This window comes from Mugil cephalus, chromosome 22 (genome assembly GCF_022458985.1).
Source record: "Mugil cephalus isolate CIBA_MC_2020 chromosome 22, CIBA_Mcephalus_1.1, whole genome shotgun sequence".
Lineage (NCBI taxonomy): Eukaryota > Metazoa > Chordata > Actinopteri > Mugiliformes > Mugilidae > Mugil > Mugil cephalus.
The window spans coordinates 5,347,641-5,362,951 of NC_061791.1; the positions used below are offsets into that span (position 1 = coordinate 5,347,641).

The window sequence follows — 15,311 nt, forward strand, 5'->3', positions numbered from 1 at the left end:
GTAAAAGCTGCACGTGAGACACACCGTGAAACCTCTGCTGTGGATATTATTGTAATCGGTAAAATGGCATGCAAATTACCATGCATTAACTGTCATCAGTACAATTTTAGGGTTGTTCAAAAGGGCTGTAAAAATGCCGGAGCTCTCTTTTATCTCATTCCGCATGCAGTGAAGGAATTATCTTCTGCGTAATTGACAGGCATGAAGTGCATAAACAGATGGGGAAAGCATTTAAGGCCCCCTGGGGCATGCTGCACCGCATCCATTTTTTCCCCCAACTAAATTGGTTGATATATTCATTGAGCCTAGACCTTTAAGCACCTCTCCTGGGTTTGAAAACACGCGCACACACACACACACACATACATATTCCACTGATGATAGCGAGCTGTAATCGCTGCTGAAAGCTGAAACTTCGATGGAAACCGAGACGTCCAAAACATTTGATGTGCTCATTTTCCACAAATGTTCTCTGTGATTTCTGTCTGTGTAAACAGGATATGATCATGTTACTCCTGTAAAAAATCTGCTCGCTGATTTTAATGCCATGCTTTGTTTTGGCTGCCAGGTGTTTTGGCCGGCGTCTACAAGCAAAATAGAAGAATGCCAAATGGCAGGCAAGGACCCTACAGTAAGCACAGCAAATTTTTTTTTTTTAAGCCTATGTTAGGACTTTTAAGGTCCTCAAATACCAAATATAGCAATAACCAATGATATAACCCAGGGGTCTTCAACCTTTTTCAGGTCAAGGACCCCTAAACTGATGGAGAGATTATGTAGGGACCCCCTACTTATTATATTTGTTCTCTATTAAACTCGACCTAGTGCTATTTATAAATATACATTATTGTTATCTTTATTATTATTATTGTGCATTCAATTCATACACCTTATATTTATTAAAATATGATGGATTCATGTTAATGTGTACTCAAAGAAACTTAAATTTGGAGGGGGAAATTAAAAAAATATATAAAAAATGTCTAATCAACCAAAGATTTTTCAAATCCCCCTCCCTGCAGTACCTCCACAGACCCCCTAGGTGTCGCCGTCCCCCAGTTCAATACCATTGATATAACCGCTACAGACTGTTAGTACCTTGTTTCCAAAGTAAAAGTAAATATCTAGAAATTTGAACATGCTCAAGGTAAAAGAAGAGTTTGGAAACTCACAATCAAAACAATCAGCCATTTTGTGTCAGGCCACTGGTTTGGTGTGAGCCATTAGCTAACGTTAGCTAATGTAAGCAAACTTTGCGAGGGTGTTACGGCACTTTCTAGATCTTCCTCGCTCGTGCTTCAGTGACATAAAATACAAGCTAATGCTAAACTAGATACTTCTTAGCCATTTGAGAAACTCCTTTTATTTTAGCATTTTGCTAAACCGTAAACTTACCAATTAGCATTATCTCTTAGGCACTAAACAGCTTTGCTACGTTTAATACAATAAAAATGCAAGTGTAAAAGTAGAAAAATGGACCTCACATGGAACGTGTGAGCTTGTGCTTGCGACATGGGAAGCTGCGTTCACAAAATGCTAGTGGTTTCAGAAGTCATGGGAATGCTGCTACTGGGCAACTGTTAGTGCAGAAGGCTAACGGCAACAACATTTTAGCAGGCTAATGACCAGTGAGTCCTCTTTATGACAAATGAAGTCATTCAGCTCCAGCGTTTCTGTTAAACACCCGCAAACGCGTCACAACTTGAACTGAAATTTCTGCCAAAAGAGGTTGATGCTCGTATCTTGTGACCCCATTTAAATGCACCATAAGCCTTGGCAACAGTTAGATTCTAGGACATAAAATTTGTCCAGCAAAGCCTACAGTAAATAATTAAGTTTTATTAGATGCGATGGACAAAATCCAAATCATCATTGACCGTATGCAAAAGGCCACGATGTCGCTAACAGGTTGCTAAACGCAGCCAGACCTCCCGCTTTTCTCTCATGAGAGTCGGGATCGACACCGAAGGTTTTCTCAGCTGTTCTCAGATCCGTTCCTCCTCCCTGAGCGGGTCTGCAGCGGAAGTCGCCCCCCTGGGATTTCCCTCTTGCATCTGCAAGCGTCGAGTCCACTCATAGCTGTGGGCAGGCAGCAGATGTCTACAGGGTCAACGGCTGGCCCGGAGTCCTCCTGGCATCGGCGCAGTCGGTCACTATAGGAGCGAGGCGTGGGAGGAGAAGCGCTGTTTAAAAAAAAAAAAAAAAAAAAAAAAAACTAAAGTCAAAACTTTAAAATGGAGCAGAGCTGAGAGAGGGAGAGATCTCATAAGCCGGCCTGATTCTTAGCGGCACTTGTTAGCAGATTTAATGAAGTCGTACAGCGAGGCTCAGAAGACTGATCCCTGCTCCGCCTCTGTTTTCCTCTAATTGGGTTGTTCTGAAACAAGCACAGATGCCTATAGCTGCTGCAGTGCAGAGGACGGTGTGTGGAGGGGGCGACGGGGGGGGCACAAGGAGAAAACGTGGTTCTACTTTTTAAAGAAGGACGTTTTTACATAAATTGAAGGCCTCGTTTGTGAAGCGAACGGTACAAGCGACCATAAAAAGCACCACTCTGCCACCAGCGCTGCCCATTTGTCCTACATTCCCCACCATGTTTCCATCCTCTTGACAGCAGCTGGGGTAATAGAGCCAGGGTTTTGTACAACATGCTGTTGCAGAAATAGAGAAGAAGCTGTTTCCAGTCACTGAGTGATTTGTGACTCTCTGAGTCATTGCACGCCTGCTGCAGACAGGCTCCCACAAATATTTGGATGAGCCATCTCTGCATGGAGCCACTCAGTGGCCCCTTCTATCCCCTTTACTTATTTGCTGTGCTGCCAGGTTCTCGTTTAAAAATTTCAGTTTCTGTCTTACGGTTTTTCCCAACTTGCCTCCGTCACTTTTTCCAGCCCTCTCGTTTATTTTACCGCGGTATATTTCATTCTTTCTCTCGTCCGCGTTCTCCTTTCCCATGGGCTTCTCCTCATGAATCAGAGCCCCCCAAACGTCTGTTATGGTTACCCTGCCCATCTGTATATGCTTTCTCAGATAGAATCTCCAGGATGCGAACGCACACCGTTCGCACCAGAGGGTGGCATCAGAGGATGAATATAGACGGGCCAGGTTGGTTAATTCTGCTTTGCCGCTGACAGAAAAAGCCTCGGCTCAAAATGTAGCGTGATTACAGGTTGCGCTCGAGACCACGAGGCCGGGTGGCGTTGATCCCGCTCAGTCACGAAGACACGAGAGGGAAAATAAAACGGGAGAGGGACGCATTTATGCGCGCCTCTCTAAGACTGACATCAGATGAGGCTCCGGGAGGGTGTGATAAAGTGGAAGGGTGATGGAGGAGAGACGACAGACAGACATGAAGAAGAGGGAGATGACTAACGGGGATGGGCGTGTGGCAGTAAAAAAGCGAACTCGCTTCTTGTCGATAGCGCTCCCTGGGGGCATGTGCACATGATCGCGAGCTTGCAGCAGCTGCCATTCCTGCAGCCGCGGCCAAGTTCCTGACGGCTCCCTGGACATGCTTTCCCCTGCTTTCCTATTTCTTTCCTCACTCTTTCGTTCTCTGCTCGTGTTCTGCTTACTCTGGCTTAATTAGACCCAAAGTCCAGCTGCCGACGGGTTGTGATGGGCTTTGAAAGCGCACGCAGAGACGGAGCGTGATCAGTGTTTGTCTTTACCTTGATAAATCCCCGCTGACCCTGATTTTCCACTGGCCTTAACACCACGCCATGAGCTCTGGGATCATTTGATTGTGCGGCATGCGATTGCATATCCTTCATAACAAGTGAGATAGGTTTGAATTACTCCCTCATACGGGAAAAGGATACTCCGGGCGGAATGAGCAAGTTCTGGACTTGGTATTCGCCTTGGCTGTGTACCAGGAAACAGACTGCTGGACGACAGGTTGGATATGCAACACCTGGGGAACGGCGGTTCAAGTCAAAATTAGCATTAGCATTTTGAAATGCTAACCGTTGCCATGAAACAAACAGTGAATTATAAAACAGTAGTTTGCTAAAGTGAGGTAATATTAGCTAACATACCATAAGCTTCAATACAGCAAATGCCTTGCACCAGCTAGGCCAAGACAATATTTACAGCTCTGAGCTTGTGGTTACAACATGGGAATTTGTACGAACAAAGATGCTTTGCATTGAAGTGGTAACATCAACCAAGTCATGACAACAATGCTGCATAGCAAATATTGGTGTCTAGAAGCCCGTTTAGCAAGCTAACACGCAGGTAACGCAATGTGGGGAAATAGAAGAGAACAATAACCGTATGAGGCCTTCTTCTAAAATTACAACTAAACTAACCACCTTAAGAACATGTTAAATACGACCTCACATGAAGGCACCATCAAACCAATTAATAGTTAATAGTTAATTAAAACGTCTACCTGACCTACAAATAGAAACCAAATAACTTCAGCAGGTACCATATAAGCGTATCCCTTCCCTAGTTACCACCTATAATTTTAATTTGTAAGAAGAATATTTCATCTCAGCCAAAATTCAAGTCTTAAAAAAAAATACATTGTCTTCCACCTGCTAAGCTTTATTATTGTGCATCTGATTGTGTTCTTTTTTATTTATTTTTATTTTTTTTGCAGCACGGCTGTGGGAACTTCATCCGAGTGGTGCAGCCCTATAACAGAACTCATCTGTTCATGTGCGGCAGCGGAGCGTACAGTCCCGTCTGTGTGTACATCAACAGGGGCCGCAGACCAGAGGTGGGTAAGGGGTGACGGGACTCGCTTCACTGGGGAAACAAACTGGTGAGGGAATAAATAAAAACATTTGTGGAAGCCACAGTAACCGCAGGGATACAAGGATAACAATGTGCTGAGTATCTTATCCATTCTGGTTATCTGTTGACACATCTCTGTGTATTTACAGTGCGAGCATGTAGCGTCATTGATACTTGATTGATACTTTTAGTTGTATTGAGTTAATGAAAGTGGTGTGCTGTTGCTTACTTTGGTAGGTAATTCATAGTGCTCATGTCCTTTCATTCTCCCTCAAACTCAGTACAATGAGAATACTGCCACCCAGAGCAAGTAAACAAAACTAATTTATTCTGTGAGCTCAAAAAAAATGCCTAAGAGTGCTGTGTGCCAGTACTATTTTGTCAAAAATCAGCTTTTATGCAATAATTACTCTCTTCTACAATCACTGGAAATGTATGCAGCACATTAGAAGCAGTGCGGGCTAAATTGCTGTAATCACCCCGTAAAATATGCGCAAAGTTTTCACACCACATGAGAGAGGAGATGCCTGGGATGAGGGGGAGAAAATGGAGTTCTAGTGTCAGCAACAGGGGGAGCGCCGCTTCCCGGGCTCTCATCTCCGGCCACACGGCTCTGGAAGTGCACCCGAGGAAGCCCTCCAGGAGAAAAGTGCTCACCGAGCGAACAGTCGACCGCAGACTGCCGTCTGCTGCCAAGCGCCAACAGGCAGAGCTCGGAGACCAGGCTCCCTCCTCGCTGCGGTGCCTTTTGTCATTTGAGGGGGGGTTTTGTTTGAAAGGCAGACTGCTCTGTTTGCAACTTGGGGGCTCTAACAAGCCGGCGTCTCGAGGACGGCGATCTGTTAAGTGCAACAAGCTGCTGAGCAGAGGAGCAGACGGTGAGCTCTGCGTGTGGACCTTTGCCCCGGGATTGTTATGGCGTGATGAAACCTGATAGAATTGATGCAACTGATTATTCGCGTGCATCAGTGCTCGTCACGTGAATCATACTCTGCAATAAACTCCTATCTTTGCAAGTCAATTAGTCTTTTATTAAGTCTTGAAATCTTTATTGGGTGTCATAACTCAGAAATCCCCACTACGTGTTATGGACAACTTTATGTCTTGAAAGAAAAACAGAACTTTTAAGATCCCCCTCGAAATATCAAAAACAGCAATGCTCTTGTTTAAAGAGCTTTTAGCCAGATGCCCCGTTGGACGTTCAAAAGCTCTGGTGCCCACCCCAAATGTTCCTGAGTGAACTAAGCAGAATATAAAACCACTGCAAGTAAATGGGCTCTGTTTTAAAAGAAAATAGTGACGCTTCTCTGTCCTGGTTCACCTGACGATCCGAGAATGTTATCAGCACGGTGAATTCGGTGGTAGGAACCAAGGTCAGGGACAGGGATGTTTCCTTGCAATAAACATGTGGTGAACTACTATGTTGATAAAAACATAAGATAAGTTAATTCCATCATCTTGTGTGGGTGCATTGCTGCTAGACTTGAGTGTATGAATATGTTTTGCTTTAACAACATGAAGCACTGAGAAGTAAGTTCTAAGCCATGAAAGTGTCACACTGCACAGGACAAACATCCGAGTATGGTAAAACACATTTTGAGGTTAATGACAGAACCTGCCAGATGGAGTCGGTCCACCTCCAGAACCTTTTGGCGAGCAGGCACGTTTTCCTCTCATTCATTTAAGCTGATGTCATCCCCATTCAAGGGAGCTGCACCGTGGGCCAGGTCCAAATAGAATGGGACAGGAAGTGTAATAATTTAACCAGGTTTCCGTGGAAGGTGCCACAAGTTGGAACTTGGCAGCCGTTCCACCTGAGGCGGACAGCTGGCTTCCCGGCACATTAGCAGAGGAATCCTTCCTCTCCTCCCGATATATAAAATGTTCCTTTTACTGTCCCACGTGGGGCAGTTAAGATAGACCCGGAACAGAACTTGCCTCCGTGCTTCCTTAAAACCGGACGTTCGTCTCGCTCATACGTGCAGTTTTATTGTAGTAAGACTAGAACTAGACGGAATAAGGTATCATTTTAAAACTGTCTCCCGGGGGGGTGGCTGACTTCCTCTTTTTCCTCTGTGACAGGAGCAAGTGTTTCACATTGACTCGCGGACTGAATCCGGGAAAGGGAGATGCTCCTTCAACCCTGAAGTGAACACGGTGTCGGTCATGCTCAGTAGGTGCCTCCCATCACTTCCTGTTTTCTTAATGCATCTCCACAACCCTGGAAAAGGTTAACCTGAGAGGTCTTTATTTGTCCTGCAGTGAATATGTGGTTGTCCCTGACAGTACATGGGGAAATCCTTGTTCTTAATTTGACCCATCCAAGGTACCGAAGCTGTGGACATGTGATCCTTTGGTCCCAAGCTACTTCCCTATCTACTACACCACAGCTCCCCCAGATAGTGGTGATATGTTGGTTAGCATTGTTAGGAGTTGTTGGCACTGCATTCAGGTCATGAGTTTTGTGACTTCAAAGCTAGTTACTTAAGGTTGCAGACACTTCAGACTTTTCCATAAGCACAGGTTCAGAATATTTTTGCTAGCAGGCTTGCCTAACTTGGTTCCACTTTGTCGGAGGCAGCTACATATAATGTGGACCAATGTGATGTGGTGGGAAACTAGCCTAACGACACACCAAACACAGATTAATATTTCCATCCAATCCCTCACCACAGTTCCATTTCCTTTGATCCCTGATTGGTCCAGTAGCGTTGGGTTGCTGTTGACACGGCTAAAGGTGACACTGCACCCTCAGCTCTGCTTTCTGACACCTGAGCATAGCCAAGTCAGCAACGGCCTTGCCAGGCAAGCGTGAAGGGAGGTGGTCTGCCAGATCCAGCCGAGGTCAAAGGCGAGTGACGCAGCCTCAGAGGACGACCAGAACCTGCATCTGGGCTCAATAAAATCTGCACTTCATGTCCTGGTCTTCATGTTTTGGACCTTCTGTGACTGTCTGAGTGCTGTCAACACCGATTCCTTAGCAGGCTTGCTTGGATGCGTGCCACACCCTTAATCCTCCCCCCTAACTCGCCCCGCGTCCTCCTCAACACATGGTCTGGAACTGATTGATGATGAAGAGGCTGTAAAGGAATGATAAAAAGCATGAAACGACTTCGGGGACCACTTCTTAGATGCAGGACACACATAGAGTATAAATCGAATCATCTAAACATTTACGTGAACGCTCAAAAAATAATAGTGGATACAATATAATTCTCTGGGGCCATATATAAGCTATTGCATTGTTTTTCTTGACTGATTTATTATTTTTGTAAGCACATGTGGTGTGTTTTGTGTGCATGCTTACAGACCAGGAGCTGTTCTCAGGCATGTACATTGACTTCATGGGGACAGATGCTGCCATCTTCAGGAGCCTGACCAGGAGAAATGCAGTGCGGACGGATCAGCACAACTCAAAGTGGCTCAGTGGTGAGATCCCGACTGTGTCTGCACTGAAAAGTTAACGCAAATTCATTCACATCCATTGAAAGATTTATTCCTCCTCCCCGCTTCGTCCAGAGCCAATTTTCATCGACGCCCACCTGATACCAGACGGAACAGACCCCAATGACGCAAAATTGTACTTTTTCTTCCGGGAGAGGCTGACGGATAACAGTGGGAACACTAAAAATATCCACACCATGGTGGCCAGAGTGTGTCCAGTGAGTATCTCCGTCTGTGCCGAAGCAAATCAATACTGCATGTTCTCTGGTGTCGTGTTGCTATGCTGCAGCTTTTCTCTGCAGAATGACATCGGAGGGCAGCGGAGCCTCGTGAACAAGTGGACCACCTTCCTGAAAGCCCGGATGGTGTGCTCGGTCCTGGAGGAGGACGGCACTGAGACGCACTTTGATGAACTCGGTGAGTGAATCAGGAGTAATGCGCTCCTTGTGTCACTTCCAAGCTCTGTGTTTTCGCGGCCCCGTATTCCATGAAACGAGTTTAAACAAACTCCGTAGCCAAGAACCAAATGCTAATTTTCGAATGCTTCCAAGATTTCCAGTTATTGCTTTCTCCATAAACAATCCAAGGAACTTCCTATGTTTGGTCTGGATTATGACTGTAGACCTTTGCGAAGTTCACAGCAATCCTTCTGTTGCTTTTAGTTGTCTTGTATTCATTTATGAGCATATTTTTCCCGTACTTTCCTAGCCTCAGCCCTAAAAAATACAAACATCAGCACTCAGTATTTTACATCTGCTTCTCTATTCAGGTCATCGGAATCCATCTGTCAGCATGTACATTTATTAATTCATGCATACATCCCTTTTTTTTAGTCCTCTTACCTGCGGGATGACTTGAGTTGGGATTTGGGGAGTTTGTTAAAGGTATTAAAGTGTGTGCGTGTGTTTTCCCCCTTACAGAAAGTGTGTTTTTGCTGGAAACCGATCAGCCCAAGGGCCTGTTGGTGTTTGGGGTCTTCACATCCACAAGGTATGACTGATGTAGTCAGCTGTATCATTCCTGCAAGGCCTCAGCGGTTATGTTAATCACTGACTGGTTATCAGCAGGAGGGGATGTGCTTGTCCAGGGCACTGTTGCATAGAGACATCATGTGTCATGTTGTGGGACGGCGGTTTGCGGAGGATGGACTATCAATTACAACGCTCGGGCGGCTTCGCCATGTGGCCTTTGTTTTGATGCTCTTTCCTTATGATTTCTGACAGTGTTGCACCAGGGGCGCATTTATAGTCGGTACACAATACGAAATCGATTATAGGAAGTCCTCAGTAGTCAGAAATGTTGAACAGTTTAAGTATTTTGAAACCAAACTCTGTTTCTGCCACGAGTTAAACATACACCCACAACAGCCACAACATTCAAACCACTGACAGGAGAAGTGAAAAGCATTGACCGTCTTCTGCAAGGAAGCTTTTGGACGTGCCATTCATGTGGATGTTGCTTAGACTTGTACCACCCACCGAGACCAGACCAGGCACCTCCACGCCATAGCTATGACACTCATTGATGGCGCACACACAAAAACAGTGTAGGAAAAACGGCACAATGTGTTGACCTGGCCTCCAAATTCACTAGATCCCAAACTGTCCATTCTCTGATTAGTCACAACTATTTTGGAGGCACAAGGGAGACCTACACATTACTAATAAGGTGGTCATAATGTTATGTCTGACCGGTGAATAAGGAGGACAAACTAGGGCCAATAGGTTGAAATTGAAAGTCAACCATGTAAATGAAGGTTAAGGAAAGAAAAGTTCACCCGATGTTGTGGTAACCGGATAAAACCACGCTTGTAGAAAGTGCTTACATTTCTCTCTTACATCAGTCACATTCTGAGGTTTAAAGGTGTGGTCACTTGATCCATCTGTTTAATTGAGTTTGTCAGTTTAACCACGGCGACACTGCCAAAGACCCCCGAGTCACTTGTTACCTCAGGGTCATAGATCATTTGCAGTAGTTTATCCTGGCTCAGAGAACACCGGCAAAACCAAACACCGATGTCCTTGAGGTCTCTGAGCTCAGTGTTATTCCTTCTTATTTTCTTCCTCCATCTCCACTTTGCACAATATGCTTCTGTTCCCCCTTTTCAACAAAGCTCCTTTTATGTGTTAAGCAGTGTGGTTTGAAATAACCGAGCCAAACCACATCAGGCCACTGATGAGGAAGGCGAGCTGCCCCCACCGGGGCGTGACCGAGGCCATACCTTATGGCTTCTTCTTAGAAAATGTGATTTCAAGAAACAACTGCAGAATGTTTTTATCTGGGACTGGGCCTCTTGAGTTGCGGAGTTGCTGTTTCCCTGCACTTCCGTCTAATCCGGTTTATGCGTCTTGTTTCCACAGCTCTGTGTTTAAGGGTTCAGCTGTGTGTGTGTACAACATGGCAGACATCCTCACTGTCTTCAACGGGCCCTTTGCTCACAGGGAGGGACCCAACTTTCAGTGGGTGGCCTTTCAGGGCCGCATCCCGTATCCAAGGCCTGGAACTGTAAGTGTATTTTCAGGCCAGATGTTCATTCTTTTGTGTGTTATTTCATTTCGCAGTTTCATTAATTTTAACCTTACCTCCTTGCATAGTTCACACCCAGAAATGTCTTGAGCAATTAGGACTCATTTAGAATTACCTGATTCAACAATAAGTGTGTATAAAGAATAAATGAAAGATGTGAAGTGTTTAAACACTTTGCTTTACTCTGTGCGATTTGATATTTTTAAAATTCCGCAGTTTTTAAATAAGTATATTACAATTTCATATAATCAACATTTACACATTAAAACATCAGTTTTAATCAATTGCTTAACACATAAAACAAATAAAATTTTATCTGGAAATAGAATAAAATGCTTTATAAAACTAAATAAATACAGGCCCTAGAATTCATCCTTGCGGAACTCCGTTTTTAATGTATATGTATTGAAAGTCATGTTTGGTAACTTATTGTTTTGTAGTTTCGAAAGTTGATCTTGTGAAACTAAGGTTAAAAACAAAATGATAAAACCTGTACGAATATGTGAGTTAGACTCTTTTCATGCAATAAATATCCTCCCCGTGTTCCTCCAGTGTCCGGGTGGAGCCTTCACACCTGACATTCAGACAACAAAGCAGTTCCCAGACGACGTGGTAAACTTTGTGCGGAACCATCCGGTCATGTTCAACCCCATCTACCCTCTGGGAAGGCGACCCCTGGTGGTTCGCACCAACGCTGACTATAAATACACATCGGTGGCCGTGGACCAGGTCATGGCTGCAGACGGCAACTACCAAGTGCTGTTCCTGGGCACAGGTAGGAATGTAGAATAGGTCGTACGTATTGTCCAAGAGAACATGCATGAAAAGTTTGGACACACCTTGTCAGCTTTTGACTGGTAGTGTATGCATAGGTTTCTATAAGCCTGGCAGGATGGAGGTTTAATAACCATTTAGCTTTCATTGCTTCGATTGGTTCCTAAATTTCATTTGAATCCAAGAGAAAACAAGTGTTGTCCAAAAATACAAAATAAATGATAGATTACACTGCTGTATTCACTATGAGTACGAGTACAGTACGTGTATACTGTATTATAGTATGCTAACAGTCATGGCCTCTCCACTATCTTCAGATAAGTTATAGTGCAGACAGACTAATTTACAGACTAAGCTATTCACAAGTAAATGATTAGTTCGCGTCTCATTGGTTATCAGATAAACAGATAAGCACACTTTGGGTGTTGCAACTAAATTGACACAGCATGTTCCCCAAAGACAAGAAGAAGGCTTTAGGAGTGGACTTTGTGTTGAATTTTATTAAATGAGGAGAAAGAGAACTTGTCAGATAGCATTATCAATTCCAGGTCGCTTTTTTTGGCCGCTCTAAGCATGTTTTTAATTACGAGATCGTGTCACGTACATATGTCTGTTTCCGGAGTTACAATAGAATAGTCTGTGTCTGTGTGCAGAGTTATATGTGACTTTGTGATTGTGCATGTCCACGTTTGTGTTTAGCAAATGTGCTCTGGGACTCTCACGCAGCTGCTTTGTGTTTATCGAGCGGCCTCCCCTTTCTGTTTTCTCCTGCTGGGATTCTTGAAGAAGAGCCAGCGCTGTCCAACCATATCTGCTCCTTAAATTGTTGCTCATCTCAAGGATGAGGGGGGATGCTCTTATCAGGCATCTCCAGGAGCTCCTGCTCCGAATCCCAGGACCAAACAGACAAATTGATGACAAATCCTGCTGCCGCTGTTTTTTTATGTGCAGGAGTTGTTTTCTAGTTTCACTACCTATCACCTCAACTTCAACATCAACACATCAACTCTGAGCATTCATTGTTGCCTCTGTTTCCATATCTGTGCGCGGTCACAACTCATGACACGTCTACTTTCTGCCCCCCAGACAAAGGTACGATACAGAAGGTGATTGTGCTGCCGAACAATAATTCCCTGCATGAAGATCTGATCCTGGAGGAGCTGGAAGTGTTTAAGGTCAGCTGTCCGTTTTTCTCCCTTCTGTTCTTTTTCCTCTTTCACTTTAATCCCCTTTTCTTTACCAAAATCAAAGGCAGTGAGAAGGAGGAGGAGGAGACGGAGGTGGAGGTGGAGGGCGGGCTTGGCCACGACACAAAGGCCAGGGGCAGACAGACAAAGCCAGGGTGGCATTCAGGAGATGGATGTTCTGCAGTCTAGCGCAGCGTAGAGTGATGGGAAACATGCCGCAGGGCTCTGGGAGTTGCCCCGAGTGAACTTTAACACATGCTGTTTCATCTCGACTCGCATCACCAAAGATGTGATCAACCTGTGATCACATATAAACGCCACGGTTCTTTAGATCTTCAATCTTGCACCTGGACCGCAGCAGTACTTCAGTCGAGTCAGAATTTATTGCATCTGGAAAGTTTAAGACATGTGGCAAGGCCGGTCCTCGTGGATTATTATGTTTTGTGTCACCTCCTATAAAATGTCTGATAATAATAATATATAAAATAATATGTGAGATATTACAGTCTTGCTTGAATTGTGAATATGAAGCTCACCCTAGCCCTAGCTCTAACCCTAGCCCTAGCCCTAGCCCTAGCCCTAGACCTAGCCCTAGCCCTAGCCCTAGCCCTAGCCCTAGCCCTAGCCCTAGCCCTAGCCCTAGCTCTAGCCCTAGCCCTAGCCCTAGCTCTAGCCCTAACCCTAGCTCTAGCCAGCAACCACTTAGTGTAGTTTACACAGTAACCTCTGAAACCACAATGTGAGAACTTCACACTATCAGTTTGTATATAAGAAACAGATGATAAGCTTTAGGAGAGCTGCCAGACTTTGAACTTCTACAGTTTATACCAGTCATTTCCCGTCTTTGTGCTAAAATACCAATAAAATAATCATAAATATTACAGTGGACTAATTTTCCAAGTTATTTTTTCCTAAAGAAAATTCCCCCAAATGTTCCCACATATTTCATTGAAGAGTAAAAATGAAAAACTTGTCTGTGTTTTTTTTTTCCAGAACCAAGCTCCTGTTACAAACTTAAGAATATCCTCCAAAAAAGTAAGTATCCTGTATATAGTCTCCTCACATACTAAGCGTAGTGACTGTATGTTCTTTTAATAGGTAACATTATTCATTGTCTGTAGCCACTCTGTAATGCATGAAACAGAACTCTGCCCATGCTCAATAAGCCTCCCGGAAGGCAGGGAAAATAATAAGCCATAATTGTTTCGGCGCTCTGCCTCATTTTCCTGTCAGCCGGCCACTTATTAAGACAAACAAGGCAGTGTGACATTTGAACTGTTTACTTTGCAGCAACAGCTGTACGTCAGCTCGGAGTTCGGGGTCTCGCAGGTCTCCCTGCACCGCTGTCACGCTTACGGCTCGGCTTGCGCCGACTGCTGCCTCGCCAGGGACCCCTACTGCGCCTGGGACGGGCTCAGCTGCTCCCGCTTCTATCCCACCAGCAAAAGGTGCACAAAGGTTCCCACTTTTAGGGTTCATAACTTCAGTTTTATGCCTGTATTCAGTATCTTTACAGTGAATGCAAAGGAGTGTCTATTGTCCGCCAGGGACTTTTTCTTGGCAGTGAATAATTCTTCCAGCTCTCAAGGTCCAAAACACATTTTGCTGTGTTAATAGGTGTTGGCATGTGTTGATTAGTTAGCTCAGTGTTGAATAAACATTAGCATAGTGCAGATTTTCAACTATTATAAAGCGTTTCTGTTATTTCATTCTTAGTTTGCTATGGGAATATAGTTTAATTTCCAACCAACACATTAGAATTTAGTCAACTGTTGATGTAAAATGTGTTTAGAGGAATAGAAAGTGCTGTCATTTTGTAAAATGTGAAAGATGTTGCTGTTAGCTACAAGCACAACATCATTTTCACCTAACTTTTCTAAGCATTTCCCTCTTTTTAGCCTCTTTATGCTAATTCTTTTTATTTCTTATGAAGCATAAAATTATATTGGAATGAAAAGCCAGGCAGAAAAAATGCTCAAATAAATATAAAAATTTGATAAAATTAGCTAAAAAGAAGCTAGCAGTTTAAGTAGCTAGTAGAGTAAGGAATAAATATATCCTTCAGGGGCTGGTGGAGAACAAAACGGAGCAAAAAGATTTTCTATAATATGTTTTGTGTAAATAAATAACTATTTGCTAACGTATTAGCCCTGACAAATGTATGAGGTGATTAAAATGTTGAGCTAACGCAGCTTATGTAGCTTTTACCTAGCATTATCCATTATACAACTGATTATTCGATACTGCGCCTGGGACAGGCTGAGCTACTCCAGCTTCTATCCCACCAACAAAAGGTGCACAACGGTTCCCACTTTTAGGGTTCAGAACTGCAGTTTTATGCCTGTATTCAGTATCTTTACAATGACTGCAAAGGAGTATCTATTGTCTACCATTGACTTTTTTTCTTGGTAGTGAATAATTCTTCCAGCTCTCAAGGCCCAAAACACATTTTGCTGTGTTAATGGGTGTTGGCATGTATTGATTAGTTAGCCCAGTGTTGAATAAACATTAGCATAGTGCAGATTTTCTGTTATTATAAAGCGTTTCCGTTATTTTTTTCTTATTTTGCTGTGGGAATATAGTTTAATTTCCAACCAACACATTGGAATTTAGTCAACGGTTGATGTTCAATGTGTT

The 15,311-nt window shown here is 43.9% G+C and overlaps 1 protein-coding gene across 3 annotated transcripts in view; it reads left to right on the top strand.

Annotated features, from left to right (window-relative positions):
- sema3c (sema domain, immunoglobulin domain (Ig), short basic domain, secreted, (semaphorin) 3C) overlaps positions 1–15,311 on the top strand; it is a 39,066-nt gene that overhangs the window by 18,677 nt on the left and 5,078 nt on the right. For 2 of the 3 annotated variants that reach the window (XM_047575287.1, XM_047575289.1), the window contains 11 exons: positions 569–631; positions 4,607–4,726; positions 6,826–6,916; positions 8,053–8,172; positions 8,263–8,604; positions 9,108–9,177; positions 10,548–10,692; positions 11,266–11,488; positions 12,574–12,662; positions 13,668–13,709; positions 13,965–14,122. In XM_047575287.1, coding sequence (XP_047431243.1) covers positions 569–631; positions 4,607–4,726; positions 6,826–6,916; positions 8,053–8,172; positions 8,263–8,604; positions 9,108–9,177; positions 10,548–10,692; positions 11,266–11,488; positions 12,574–12,662; positions 13,668–13,709; positions 13,965–14,122 — 1,463 coding nt within the window. The remainder of the gene's footprint in view (positions 1–568; positions 632–4,606; positions 4,727–6,825; positions 6,917–8,052; positions 8,173–8,262; positions 8,605–9,107; positions 9,178–10,547; positions 10,693–11,265; positions 11,489–12,573; positions 12,663–13,667; positions 13,710–13,964; positions 14,123–15,311) is intronic. The other variant, XM_047575288.1, reaches the window with a different exon arrangement.